Source organism: Limanda limanda, chromosome 2, assembly GCF_963576545.1.
Source record: "Limanda limanda chromosome 2, fLimLim1.1, whole genome shotgun sequence".
Lineage (NCBI taxonomy): Eukaryota > Metazoa > Chordata > Actinopteri > Pleuronectiformes > Pleuronectidae > Limanda > Limanda limanda.
The window spans coordinates 20,239,370-20,254,582 of NC_083637.1; the positions used below are offsets into that span (position 1 = coordinate 20,239,370).

General features: G+C 41.7%; 1 protein-coding gene across 3 annotated transcripts; it reads left to right on the forward strand.

The window, feature by feature from the left end:
• The first annotated feature begins 719 nt into the window (after nt 1-719).
• On the forward strand, nt 720-8,957 carry LOC133026727 (voltage-dependent calcium channel gamma-4 subunit-like). Of its 3 annotated transcripts, XM_061093681.1 has the most exons (5): nt 720-946; nt 4,702-4,704; nt 6,142-6,218; nt 7,536-7,676; nt 8,392-8,957. In XM_061093681.1, exons 1-5 carry the CDS (start codon nt 720-722, stop codon nt 8,955-8,957), a joined length of 1,014 nt encoding a protein of 337 aa, XP_060949664.1. The 3 variants fall into 3 exon arrangements, with proteins under 3 accessions (XP_060949664.1, XP_060949648.1, XP_060949656.1); XM_061093665.1 differs by lacking the exon at nt 4,702-4,704 and having other exon boundaries at nt 720-952; XM_061093673.1 differs by lacking the exon at nt 4,702-4,704 and having other exon boundaries at nt 720-942; nt 6,135-6,218.
• Nucleotides 8,958-15,213: the final 6,256 nt, after the last annotated feature.

Below are 15,213 nucleotides of genomic sequence, written 5' to 3' on the forward strand. Positions count from 1 at the left end.
TCGAGGTGTTTTCGGAAATAGTTTGAATCCCAGGCTCAGAGCAGCATGCATGATTTATATATGTGTGTGTGTGTGTGTGTGTGTGTGTGTGTGTGTGTGTGTGTGTGTGTGTGTGTGTGTGGGGGGGGTGATGATGACCTGCTTGATAGTGTCTTTATGTGATAGGATACAAACAGCAAATGCCTTTTCCCCCCTCACAGAAGATGCTGGATTCTCCTGCTGTGTAACATCACTGTCTGTGTAAGTGCAGATCTGATGTTTTTCCTCCTCCAGCAGCTGTTCCTCACTCCGCCCCTTCCCATTGGCTTGGCTGTAACTGGGGAAGGTGTGGTCTGGATGAACGAATCATCCTAAATCACCCACTGGAAAAGAAAACGTTGCCAGACCTAGATATGTGTTAATCTGCTGGGTTTCCAATTCTTTATAAAGGTGCTCTTGTTCAAGGAATGTATCTCGAGATCCCAGCCACCTGTAGCAGGATTTCAGATCAACACGCGTCCAGAGAACCGGGAAACTGCTGTTGCGTCAGGATCTGCGACTTGGACTGAACTCCAGCTGAAGTTTACGAGGGAGAGGAGCGCTTAAGGAGCAGTTACGCACCGAGACTTGGCTCGATGAGGAGGAAAACCCGCGAGATGCGAGCGCTTCTGCTTCTGACCACATCCATGGGCACCGTGCGCTCTTCCTCGCCGTGGAGGACCCGCACATTATGAGACGCCATGGCATGTTGTGAGCGAGGGGTTCAGACCCTCGTGGCCATCGTGGGGGCCTTCGCCGCGTTCAGCCTTATGACCATCGCCATCGGCACCGACTACTGGCTCTACTCCCGCGCGTACATCTGCAACACCACCAATGTTTCCTCGGATGAGAGCCAGATGCAGCCCAAGAAAGTGAGAGGCGACCTGACGCACTCTGGTCTGTGGAGGATCTGCTGCATCGAAGGCAAGTGTTAGTCAGATAAGTTGGTGTCTAACTTTTATGTATTTTATCTTAAGGGCTAACGCGCATTTTGCTGACTGATGTTCCAGGTGACCTCCCTCTGATTGTTTCATTTACAATGCAGAAGTGGTAACGTGTGATCACATATTCACAATGTGATGAAACGTGATTTGGAAAAAAGCGTGAAAATGACTCGGGGGAAAAAAAATGAATATTTGCAATATACATGCCAGTGTTGTCCCTTATCCGTGGTGGTGTGCCAGCGCATCAAGAATAGGAACCACCCACAGGGTTGAACATAATCAAACCATCATGGACCTGTTGCTGAAAGCAAGAAATATTATTTACAGTAGAAAGTTCCGTGGAAGTGATGCTTTATAGGAGAAACTGGAGGGAAAGTGTTCCTTGCCGGGGCTGTGTGTGCGTAAAGTCACGATTCCATCGGTTTTTCTTGTAAATAATTTAGTTCTTCCTTGAAAAAAAGACGAAACAAATGTGAGATAACATTAATTCAACGATCGTGGTTTTACACTAAGAATTTAATTATCCATTCTAATTGTCTCATAACTGTAATATGGTTGCTTGGAAACGTGTCCCTTATAGTTGCTCGCATTGAAATAAATTTGGAGCTCCATATTGTGTAGTAGATTCTCTCTTTATCGTTCTGCTCTTCTTGTGTATTCATGTTCCACAACCACAACCATAACCACGCCTACGGGGACTGGGACTGGGCTCCCTCTGTCGGGAGAGCAGCTCGCTGTGGTTGGGAAAGTATCAGTAACAGTTACGCACGGCGGATTAATCGCAATCGATGAAACCAATCAGTTGATCCGTGGAAGTTTAGTCGCTGGTGACGTCCCCCATCAGCTCTGCGGGACGGGGCGCTGTCCACTTCTCCTGGTGCTGAATTCTACACCACCTCTCCAAATCAAAATGCAAAGAGCCAACCATAGCAAGCTGGAGGCTGGAACAGCATTCCCAAGTACCACCAAACAAATAATAATTATAAGGTTCAAAAAGCATATGACAAGTATATTTGTATATCAAATCTTCAGTACGTAGATACACAGATATATCTGAGGGTAGCGAGTTACTTTAATCCACAAACAACATATTTAGATGCAGACATGACATAAGAAGATTTTAGGGAAGGACGCTCGTGTCTCCCATGATTCCACGTGACATGAAGGGGGCATCTCTCAGACATGTAGTAGAGACCAGACATCGGGGTGGGGTTGTCCACTTGAAGAGGCAACACTTTACATGGTAACGTATGCAGCCATTATAGAAGTGACACTTGATTTTGACATGCACTTGCGCTGCATGTCTTTGATATTTAAAGATGGAACTGCTATTCCTGGATTTTGAATTTTGTGTAACGTTAATCAAAAGACATGTTCCCTGTGTCTCTCTCCAAACCCTTGAGAGAGTCGTCAGCAGGAGTGAGATGGAGTTCACGCTGCTCTTCAACATCTGCAGTCATTTTCACCATTCCTCTCTCTCTCTCTCTCTCCACACATAAAGAGCTGAAATTGAAGGTGACACACCTTCTCTTGCGCTTTCTCGTTTCATTCTCTGACATGCACACATACACAGATGCACATCACATTTTCACATATGCCAGACTTCTGCCACACATCTGCAAATGATGCTCCCGGAGCCAAAAGACCAGTGGTGGATCTGGGACTTTTCTAAACTAAAAAGGGGGCCAGAGGGGATAATAATTTGTCCAAAATTCATGCAAAATTCCTGATTCAGTAAGATTAACACTCCTTGTTTACTGTTATATCTATAACTTTGAGCAAAGCCACATATCATTGAATATGTTTGGTTCCATTCAAGCATGTGTACTTCAAAAAAGCTTAATAAATAAAAATTCTCAACGAATCGTCATATTTTTTGTTAGTTTTGTTAGTATATGAGTAGTTTTTTTCAAATACTACTGACAGGACAGGGACACTTGAGGGGCCAATAAGATTGTGGGGGGGGTGCCCCCCTGGCTCTGCCCCTAGATATGTCCCTGCAATAGACTTTCCAAGAGTTTGGTGAAGTCAGAGTGACGATGCTCTCAATCAAAGCTTTGCTTTATAGACACTTAAAAAATGAAGCAACTGGGATGCACCTTTGAAACTTTAGTTGCTCCATCTTTTCAAATGTGAAAAAGTAAAGTCATTCTTTATGTTTCCTTGTAGCCAACCTTGATTTAAAAGTATCTACTTAGTTTTTGTTTCTTTCTTGCCTTGAAGTCTAATCTTTTCTCAGAAAGTAGAAGAGGAGGGACTCTAATCAGTTGTATTAGGTCAAACGAGAGGCATAAACAATGGTTGAGCCTCAGTATTCTTTGGCTAACCTTGTAGAAGAAATTGCGCTGGTCTGTGTGCCGAGCTGACATCTGTATGAGTGTCGTATCTTGTCGAACACACGGAGGCTCAGTGAAGGTGAGAGCTGGTGGCAAATTAGCTTTTTAAATGAAACAAAGTGAAGTGTTGTTCTGCAGCTGAAATACGACCACTCTCACTTGCTTAAGCCCCATCTCACCAAGTGTTTCCTGATTATATGAGCTTTTGTACCATGAAGGCTGATTTCTGCTTCTATGGCTTTCTCCTGTGTGTGTGTGTGTGTGTGTGTGTGTGTGTGTGTGTGTGTGTGTGTGTGTGTGTGTGTGTGTGTGTGTGTGTGTGTGTGTGTGTGTGTGTGTGTGTGTTTAAGCTTGCTGAATGCATTAGTAAGATGTCAAAGGCGTCCTCTGAGAAGCGGAGCTAGAAATGTGATTCTGGGTTGCCGGGGGGATGTTGCCATGGTGAAGCTATGCTGAGTAATAAAAGATGGGCTCCGGTCTCTCAGACAGATGGGCTCTGGGGAGATACCTCCCCTACTGAGCTCCCTCTCTTTCCCTCTCGTCTTTCCTCGGGTTATTAACTCACTGGCCTTCTGCGTAGTACTTATTGAGATAATAACTTTTCTTTGACATCTTCACTTTTTGTTTGATATTAGAAAATATAGCTATTTTGCGATTTCTTCTATATTTTGGCGAAATATAAAATACATGCGAGGTAGACAGACACCTAGTGTGCTGCATATATGTCACAGTGATTGTGCTTCCGTATCGATCCAGTGGGTGTGCTTGGGACATAAAAAATTCAACGGTAGCCGGCAGAGGGCTGAAGAGGGAAAGATTTAACAACATGAGATAGGACAGGAATTGAAACATAGCAGTGGTGAGTGTGTGTTGAGGCTGAGAGTTGAAAGAGACTGAAGGAGTGAGGTTGAGAGAGTGGAGTCTGGACTCCTGAGTATGTTTCATTTTTCTGTCTCTTTTCGTTCTTCAGCACTTACGTTAAACGTGCCCTGGGTGAAAACAATAGACTGTTTATAAAGATGGACGACGCATCTTGATTTACAAAGACGGACGAAGCATCTCCACTTTCTCCCATTACTTTGTCCATGTCCCATTTACCACCATGGAGGAGGCACCTCACCAGGTGGTGATTGAGACGTATCGGCTTCACTTTTGGGGAGCAGTCACCTCGTCCATCTTTATATACAGTGTATACCAAACACACATTGTGCTATTTAGATTCAGAGTCTCCAAAATTCATCATGTTTATTCTTATGGCCTAACAACAATGTGTTTCTTACCTCATAACACTTTTTTACCCCAAAAGTAGTACCTGAGCTGCCAGAGGCCTTAATAAAAGCCATTCGGACATTGAAGAGGCAGCCAACATTCACACAGCTTTAGATTTTGAAGCTACAATTCAGTTTGTCACTGGCCACACCCACATCCTTGGAATGACACTTTCTAGTGTTTACAACAGCACATGAAGGAGCGGATGTGTCAACAGTGACTGTTAAGATGCTCTGTGGTGTTATTGTCTTTATTCACATTCAGTGTTCTCAACAAAACACAGTATGTTTATTCTTTCAACATTCTGAAGTCCATTTGTTAAATATTTGAAATCTTGTAGTGTTCACATTCATGTTTGGCATCAGGAAAAGTGTGAAATCTTCAGGAGGACTTAGTTTGGCATCATGTGCACACTCATGCACCCATAGACAAATATAATGGGGACACAACATTTCTCCATCATGCTGATGGTCGCCACAAACTGCTTTAATTCAGGAAAATCATCCAAACAGTCCTTATGCTTGATAACTTATAAATAGCCTTGAAAAATTTCTTCATGTGGATGGATGTGAAGCTCCAGGTTCCTCAATCAAGTAATTTAAATTTATTCATAGAAAATAAATCAGTGCTGTAGGTTTCACCATGGTTGTACAATTAAACATTACAAAGAAATGGCAGTCTTTATCTTTGCCTTAACCCGAACACTTTATTTTCTTTTTCCTATGATTTATTAAAACTTGACCAGCTATTGGAGGCAAATGGTTTAAAATAAAGTGTCTACTAATCATTACATTTTTTCAGCTCATCCACCCACTGAAGAAGCTTCATCTCACGTAACATCCAAACTAAAGGAGCTACAAGCTTTTGCTATTACACTTTTATATATTTCTTGCACAATAAACTGAGAATTCACGCTGTTATAAGTTTAGTTCCTGTGTCAGTGTTTAAGGTTTTAAGTTATTAACTCCATAAATAGTTTAGAAAAGATAGATTACTCTCATGTCAGGTGAGACATCCTCAGGTGTGTTGGTTTTGGTGTCTGGTATCGTCTCAGAGCCACTAACAAGATAACAAAGACAGAAATGAGAAGAGGCAGCCATGAAAATCAGGCATGAGACGTTTTAATTCAAAGTCTAATCTTTTAATATTCATAATGCCCCCAATGTTTTATTCTCTTCAAAGTGAAGGGAAGATTTTCTCAGCGAATAGACTGGGTCTTTGTATAAAAGGTGCCCGAGGGCTCGAGAACTTCAGAAACACATGCAGCCTGTCCTGAAATGGTTTCTGACACGGTTAGAGGGGCAAACAGGCGAGTTCTCCACCAGTATTGATATTCTTCACCATTAAAGACACTCCTGCTTTTCCCTAGCTGTTTTATCTGAGGGTCATGAAACCTGCCTGTTGATTCAGCAGATGGTTTAACATGTAGTTTCTCTCTCACACCATGTGTATCAAACAAAGCTTCTGGTGTCAAGCTCTTTTATAAAGACGCAGAATTTTCCTTCAACTGCTGTCATTGTTCTTGCCCCCGGTCGCATTAACACTTGTGCTTCTGGCTCCTCCGCAGGTATCAGTAAAGGAAGCTGTTTCCGGATCAATCACTTCCCAGAGGATAACGACTACGACACAGACAGCTCTGAGTACATCTTACGTAAGTGGCCTCAACCCTTAATCTGCGCTCTTCTCTTTTTCTTTTCTTTTTTTTGAGCGGTGGTGGAGTTAGCACTGCAGAACTGGATGTGTCATGACATCTCCATCCCTCTCCCATAAAAGCCTGATGTCATGACAGTAATTGGAGCTATGGAAATGATGAAGTGGGTTGTGGGCTGATGAGCAATAGGGCTCGTCTCCACATTCGACCGAGGTATTTAAACAAAGGTGTTGGGGAGAGGGGTCACTCTGAGCACAGGCCCCGAACAATATCTAACCTCTGCTGTTGCTACATTTCTACTATTCCATCCATGTTTGCTGGAGGTTTCAAATGAGATTCACTCAGCATATCATATTTGTTTTTTCAAGTGTGATGCCCTGTCTGCCCCCATAGAAAACCATTCCCATCTTTGCTGTTGTCTGTTTTGGTAATTCAAGGGAATTTAATCCTCGCTTGGTAACCATCATGGAAATGCACGTCTGCTGGAGTGTCTAATATTCAGTATTTGTGGATGTATTTGTCTGTTAATCTTAAGTCAGTTTCTGCTTCTTCTTTCACACCCTATATTTCTGTGATAGAGTTACGACACATGTCAGCCACGCCTGCCACATATTGTTATATACGGGGCCAGTTGGGCTTCTCAGAAATCCCAATTTTGAGTTGACAGAATTGACTTAAGTGTTGGAGGATCACAGTCGAGTGTTTTAAGTACTTCAACCCTGTGCAGTATAAGAATACATGAATCAAATCTAATGTTGAATAGCCTCATGAATAATAATTATACTTCTACTTACGACTATTACGTCAAGAGTATTATTGTATTATTTCTGCTTCTGGGACTTATACAATAGCACTATATTTAGTATTACTGCTATGGCACTAATGACATATGAATCACAGACTGAAAGGGTCACCGACACTGAATTCTTTCAGTATGTAATGTAATAGGAGCGTTATTTCTTATTATGCCTCCGCATGGGTGACAACCAGGCCAGAGGAATCATGGTTTCAGTTGGTGTGGACACAATATCTCAAGAACACCATGTAGGATTTATTTTCAAATTTGGTACAGATGTTCATGTCGACTCAAGAATGTATAGACTAGAATTTGGGAGTTACATTTCAGTGGCCAAAGAGAAAAGTCACCTCAAATTAGTCCAGAAAAATAATGTAAACTGACTGAAACTGCACTGGCAGAGCATACAACCACACCGCATTCTTTGGCATTCGTAAAACAAAGACTTTACCCAGCATGTGTTTCCTCTTTTGTACTGACAGCCAGGCCCCACTCTCTTGTCCTCTGTCTCTTGTGAACAGGTATAGTACGTGCCTCGAGCCTATTCCCCATCCTCAGCAACGCCCTGCTGATGCTGGGTGGCCTGTGTGTCGGTGTTGGACGCATCTACAGCGGCAGGAACAACATCCTGCTCAGTGCTGGCATCCTGTTTGTGGCTGCAGGTACTATGAAACTGACAGTGCACTGTGGGTAGAGACACACACTGGGCCGGGGACAAAAAGATTGTGTTGCAGACACAGAGGGAAAGACAAACAGACACAATACAACAAGGTCACGATACAACAAGTTTTCCCTTTAGTGTCAGTGTGACAAGTCCAGAATTGCGTTGTCCTGCCTCCTCCATGGTAGTGGATGGGTAAAAATAAAAAAGTTAAAGTACATGTCATCACAAATTTCTTAAACACGGGCTCTGTCATTTCAGGTCTTTATAATCAAAATTATGTAAATTTCTCCAGTAATTTTGATTTTAGTTTGTTAGTTTGATGCTATAAGAGTTAAATAAGACGTCATGATTGACAGCTGAGACTGCTTCCTGATTGGTTGTGTGCGTAAATCTGCGGGACATCACTAGCCCGGCATCATCCTTCAATTGCTACTGTCGAGACTCTGGCTCCAAATTTGAAAGATGGCAGTTTTGGTATGCAGGATATTTTGCCATCATTTCTCTGTAGTGCTAGGAAGTGGAGGGCCGTGTTTAATTAAATTTTATTTTATGTCTATGTTCTCTTGTGTTGAATGTGATTGTGTGATTCCAAACAGAATCAACGGCATATGCACTTGTACAAGCTCTTAAGTTTTATTGTTCATTTTTATGCTTAAACATTGTGAATTTGACATTTCTCCCTCTATCTGTCCTTCTCTCACTTCTGTCTCCAGGCCTGAGCAACATCATCGGCATCATCGTCTACATCTCGAGCAACGCCGGCGATCCCAGTGACAAGAAAGACGAGGACAAGAAAAACCACTACAACTACGGCTGGTCCTTTTATTTTGGCGCCCTCTCCTTCATCGTGGCCGAGTCGGTGGGTGTTCTTGCCATCAACATTTACATCGAGAAAAACAAAGACACACGCTTCCGAGCCAGGCACGACTTCATCAAAACCATACCCTCCTCTTCACCTTACTCCCGCATCCCGAGTTACCGCCACAGACGAAGGCGCTCACGCTCCAGCTCCAGGTCGTCTGACCCATCCCGTGAGCCCTCCCCGGTCGGGATGAAGATCGGTGGAGGTAGTGGTGGAGGAGGAGCAGGAAGAGGGTTGGGAATGGGGTTGCCGATGGGGGATATATCCCTGTACACCCTTAGTAGGGACCCCCTGAAGGGCGCAAGTGGGACTGCAGGGCCCTACAGCCCTGAGAGGGACTCTGGGTTTTTACAAGTCCACAACTGCTTCCAGAAGGATATGAAAGACGGGGTGAACAGGAGGACGACGCCGGTATGAGGTCGGGAGCGTATCGCTGCGTGAAACTATAAGCTTGACGGAGCACATTAGATATCTTACAGTTGATGAAAAAAGGACAATTCCTCTCCCGGGGCTGTTCAGGCAGCAGCGATGTTGAAAGGTCAGAGCTCAAAATTGTTTTCCTTGCGTCCCTCTGTGCCAGCCTGTGTTTCATTCAGATGAGAACTGATAACAACAACAACTTTTTTATGATATGACTCAATGTCTTTGAAGATGTTAATTCTAAAATGTGATGCTCACTATTTGTGATTTCTGCTCTTACACAAAAGGATGAAAATATTGCACTGATAGGAAGGACAGTCAGTGAAGACTTGATAAAAGAATTAACCATTTACAGACATGATGCTCAGTATTATAAAGATTCTGAATATTGAACTTCAGGTAAAGATGTTTTTTCCTCTGAAGGAGCTGTGAAGTGTTTTGAAAATAAAATAATTTCTTTTATTTCCAGACAAAAGAGAAATAGTTTCTCCGAAATCGTTTGCTAAAACTGAAATGATAGACTTGATTGTTTGTAATCCAAGTATTATTGTATTGTGTTTGTTTGTAATTTAACACAACTGGTGCTAACTAGTTCACCTTTGATCGTCTTAAAGCCTTCGCAACTGCCATTTGAATACTCCTCTCTCATGCTTGGTCGTGAGTTGTGTGATAAATGTGTGTGTTATGTGAAAGTGTGCAATTTGCCTCTCAAACACTGGAACACTTAGATTACAACTGTAGATATATAGATATATAGCGACAAAAATGACAGGAAACAATGTGAGTACATTCCAGTATGCTGTGTGATGTGTCAGTATAAACAATATTTGTACAGACTGTGTGTGTGTGTGTGTGTAGTTTGCTCTCCGTTCGCTCAGGGAAGATGTATTCTTTTCCGACAGACATTTACAGTTAAAGAAGAGGTGAGATCAAACTGTGTGAGTGAATAGGATTTTGTTTCTGCTGCCCTGTCCACACTAATGCAGATATTTATAAAACAATCTTTCTTCTCTGCATTTGGGCCTCTCTCACGTTTTAAGTCAACATTTTTACTAATGCCTTCCAAAACGCTGATTTTCAAACTCCTGTGTCTGTGTACATGAAAAATAATATACTTAATTATAAACTTCCTGCATGCCCACACCTGCTTTGTGTGATGAAAATGTGCCAGAAACAACAACAACAATGGCGGCTATATACCGGTTTATCCCTGTTTGCTTAACACTGCCAAGTCTAATTACAAGTATTCAGTTAAATTGAGCATCACTGTGCCAAAGGAAACATTTGGAAAGGTTTATGGGATGTGCAGTTTCTTCACTTCTTGTACCTTTGCCTTTTTTCATGTTCTCCAATATTTTTTTGGGCTTCAAATCAAATTGCTTCATTCATTTCCATTCATCTCGTAGCCGGTCGACCTGGTTCCAGGCATTCAACTTTTTAAGAACGATACCTACATGTCAATGGAGACGTCAATTCTTTTTAAATGGAGGCGAAACATCAATCAAAAAAAGTATCTGCAGTTGTGTCAACGAGGCTTATATTTAATGACTTAATGTTTAAAGGGTTTTTGTCTGGTCCAGTCTGTTTGATTATGCCACAAGAAAAGTATTTAAATTTGATGCAGACGTATTTCTGAACTCTTACTGCTCCGTATCAATAACCACATTTGTCTGGAAATGGATAATTTTTAAGTGAAAGGACATCAGTCAATTTTGTGTCATGACGTAGTTATGTAACTTCTTTCTGGATCTGACACCTCTTCCATTGCATGATAGAGAGTGAAGAAATTAAGCATAATGATAAAGAGTTGTTCCATTCATGAACATCCATTTATAACAAAGATCCATTAATTGTGTTCACTGGTTTTCTGGTAAATTCAAAACAGTAAAGAGAAAATTACCTTTAGACACATTCTGGCAGAAATACTGTGATTTTTCTTAAATCAGAATGAAAGACCAGCAATCCCACTCCAGTCGAACTACAGTTAAGTCCACTCTGTTTGTGGTCTGACATAGAGTTTAGCTAATGATGCAGTGTTGATGGGCTCCGCTATGGAACTGCCCGGCAGACATTCGGCCGACCACAGGGTGTTAAAGGACATCTGCATCAGCTAGCTTAATGCTTGACTGAACTAACAGGCTTCCAAAAGTTCACCCAGACCCCAGATAGCTCGTCGAGTGGGAGCAGAGAAGATGTTGTATATGTCTGGAGGGTTAGCCCAAGTTCAAATTACTCATTCTTCATATAGTTCACGCTCGGTTGGATTCCATCATCTCTATGATATGTTTCCCAGTTGATTATTGTTAGCTGCATTACTTTAGCTTTATTTAATCGGTTTTAATTTGATTGTTGGTTTGCAAATCAGTGTCATGGCTGTGGCCCTTGTAGTTGCTGCTCAGCCTCTGCTCTCTATAGTGGTTCAGGTCACTTAGGGGTAGATGAGACTTATTTCTTTTCCATGTGTGTGTGTGGTTTGTTTTTGTTACGCCCAAAATGACCTGATGACCTTGTTTCCCCCGTCCCGGTCCTACGTTTCAGCGAATCCTCTCTTCTGTCCGTCACCCAGGCCACTAAGCTCTGTGAATTTGAATGTCATGGACGCACGCAGATATTTTCAACCGCAACAATGCCTGACCCATCTTCTCCATCCCCCCCTCCCAGCCACCGCTTCCTCCTGCTGTGCCCTGGTGAAATATCTCCTCCGGTAATTGAGAGGTAAATGGCAGGGCCAGCTCTTTGTACATTCACAGCACAAAGCCAACTTGATTTGTAAACAGATAAGATCATTTAATCATTCAAAGCCACCTGAATTGGAATTAAACTTTTTGGTTTTAATCTAAACACACAGTATTCAAAACATGATCAGGTTCACCGGGTTTACACACATTTATCAAGTCACCAGTGGTGAGAGCAACATCATCCATTACATCCACTTATATGAGGGAATCACTTTTTCCTCAGCACGAATATCAGGGTAATATTATGTGAGGTTACAGAACCAATGTGAAAACCAGATGCAATTTCCTCCTGAGAGATCCCATCTCCACAGTCCCTCTCTCTCTCCTCCCAAGTTCTTAATACGTTTTAAAATGGCTGACATTTCTCCCAGCAGGGGGCTCGGTTCCTCGCTCCCTGTTGGTATCGGTGCCGTGTCGATCCAGGAACCACAGGCATCCATTAGGATGACATCTGTCATTGTGCTAAGACTGGATTTAGCCCGCAGCAGTTGCTGCTCAACCCCTCATGACAGAAAAACACCCATGAGATCTAGTATAATACCAATTATTTTAGAATGTCTGCAGAAATGAAACAAGCCAACGTTACATGATGCAATCAACCCCGTCTTTTCAGACCCACTCACTGGTTTGTAGGGCGTAAAAGACTGTTAGTAACCAAATAACCAACAAAAAAGAGTGAGGAAGGTATCAAGGTAACCGGATGATTAAAATGAAAGCTTTGACATGAACTTCTTAAATCCTAAGATTTTAGATATTGAAATTGTTTTTTATCCTTGATTGGTATTCGCAAATATCCTCAAACACACCTCTCCACCCTCTACTGTCTACAGAAGGCATCAATGTATTTTCAAAGAAATAAAAACACATACATAAAGCAAAAGTGTTTGATGTGTCACTGCCAATGTGTCACCCTGTTAACAGAAAGTGTCTTTAATCATTTGCCTGAGAGTAATTCATCATTCTTCATTGTGGAATTTTGTTTATTTATTTTTTACATTTCAAACAGCTGATCTTTCGTATCCCCATGCATGATAACTACAGGTCTAGCAAGTCAAGTTGATTTGTACCGCCCAGTCTACTACAGATGTGATTCTAAAGAGTTAGCAAAGTTACCAACACAATCAACGTGTGAAGTTACATCAGAATGATATCACAGATTTTGATTGGCATACTTCAATATTGGTTTACAGTAATTAATCTCGATCCCTTGTTAATCAAAACCTGCAGTTTGACCACTTCACTTTAAACATAACAGAAAGGTTTAGTAAGTGAGGTTGTTGTGAATTAACAATACACAAGGAAAAAACACACCGTCGAGCAGCAGGCGGAGGCTGATTTACATTATTTTACATCTTCATAACAGCTGGGAAGGATAGTGGCCACATGTGGTTCTCATTTATAAAGTTTTAAAAGGGAATGATTTAGAGTTTTATTTGATTATTGCAAGTGCAATTTTTCATCAGGTGGACTATTAATCCTACTTGTCAATCCACCACCAAGGACTATGGGTCTAAGTTGATGTTTACACATGAGATCTCACTGGAATATCAGTCTAAGGATTTAATCTATCAACAGCCTTCAGGCCTGCATTGACAAAAGATTAAGTCAACTTGGATCAAACTACACCATGATTTAAAAAACAGCTTAACTGTACCAGGAAATTATCAATTTTTGCTTTGACTATAGCATTAAGGTCTCAACCCTGCAGCCCAGCAGCAGTCATGATGAGCCATAATCAATGTAACCATGTGTCCTTTGTGATTACAGTCAAGGTACAAGGTTGAGTGGCTCAGCTTCTGTCCGCACCATTAGTCCAGGGGATGATGTAATTTTTCCCAGGGAAGATATTCGAAGAGCCTGAGGACTCAGACCTACACTAACAGTCCCAGCGAGGCTGTCTCAGAGCGACAAAGGTCAAAGGTTGTTGAATCGGCCTGTACTTGTAATCAGGGGTTGTTGCCTATGTACAAGTCATTATGTAAGTGTCATCACTCAAAATGAAGGTTAGTTGTTTAAAGAACTGGATTGATAAAAAGTTCAACGTGGATTGTTTATACACACAAATTTACACACAGACACAAACACACATATGAAAGTGTACTTCCCCCTTCCATCTCAATGTTACACACACACACACACACACACACACACAGCCTTGTTTACTCTTTAAAGCCCTAATCAAAATAAGACATTCCATAGCCCCTGAACCTGGTGTTTGCTGTCACTTTAACAACAGCATCACTTACACCATGCCTGACCCCAACACTTCACACAACCATGACCTAAATCTAACTTTAAATACCAAGTCTGAATCTTTAAACAGCCATTTAAAGGTCAATGTAGTTGTACATTTGTCATTGCATTTAACTTGATGTTCATAGCAGATTGTAGTGTTTGGACTTGGCGCACTAAAGCCTTCCAGAGATGTCAGACAGCCGAAATGTCTCTAATGTCTCTGTGATGGGAGTAATTAAACAAATGACATATATATATATCAGTGTGGTGACGATGATGAATAACTCAAATACAATAATTATCAAAATCAATTAAATCAAAATAAATCCTGTCATCTGATAGATTTCAGCCTGAAAAAGATTTAGATATATTGTGATATTTTCAGAAAATAAAGAAAAGGTTCCCGGCCTCACCTAATGTAACCTCTCCTCCTCAAACACCCAGAATACACCGGGGTTTAATATGGCATTTTGACGGCACCACCCATCACACAAAAATAAACTGCTGTGGGGTTGTAAAGATATTTTCACCAAGCGCGGCTATGAGGTCGAGGCGAGTGTGAGTCAAAGTTGTAATCGCTAGTCCAAAAATAAATAGTTTGTAAAAAGTTTGTATAACACTCTTCTATTGCTTTACAGTACCGTTTGCCATTCACCCATTCAAAAACACATTCACACAGTCCATCTATTAGCAGCACTTTTTTTTTAAACTGTAAAGGATGAAAGAAGTCAACAGATCACATTGACTGGAGGGTGGACACACGTCAGACAGGTGGATCCAGCAGGGACAAACATGGGGACAAATACCCTGCAGTGGCAGATGCAGGATTTTTCTAAATCAGGGGCCATAAAAGGGCCACACTCTTCACCCCTGATGAAGCACATTTTGTGGCTCAAAAATAACATAACATATTTATTGATAGTATTATTAGCAAATGATAACTTTATATACAGGGGGCCTTAAGCGGCCAATCAGATTTCAGCTGGGGCCAGTGCCCCCAAGGCCCCACCCCTGGGTCCACCCTGAAGGCATTTAGGGTCACACAGTCTCCAAACCTGCATGTGAGATGAGGAGAACTAAACAAATGCAGAAACTTATAACCAGACTGAATTCCATTTTACAAACATCAATGCGAAGAACATTAAAAAGAACATTTAAACTGTGTGGCTTGAATCCTTCACTGAACTGGGAATGCTGCATCAACCTTCTTAAAGCCACTTCATTTAGTGACTAGACCAAACATGCTACAAAACATGCTACAAAACATGCTACAAAACATG

Excerpts from the sequence above, each read along its gene's own strand:
- LOC133026727 (XM_061093665.1), top strand. The coding sequence starts at position 720 with ATGGCATGTTGTGAGCGAGGGGTTCAGACCCTCGTGGCCATCGTGGGG. Across the intron at positions 953-6,141 it reads TGCATCGAAGGCAAGTGTTA|TAAAGGAAGCTGTTTCCGGA; the intron begins GTCAGATAAGTT and ends CGCAGGTATCAG. Across the intron at positions 6,219-7,535 it reads CAGCTCTGAGTACATCTTAC|GTATAGTACGTGCCTCGAGC; the intron begins GTAAGTGGCCTC and ends TCTTGTGAACAG.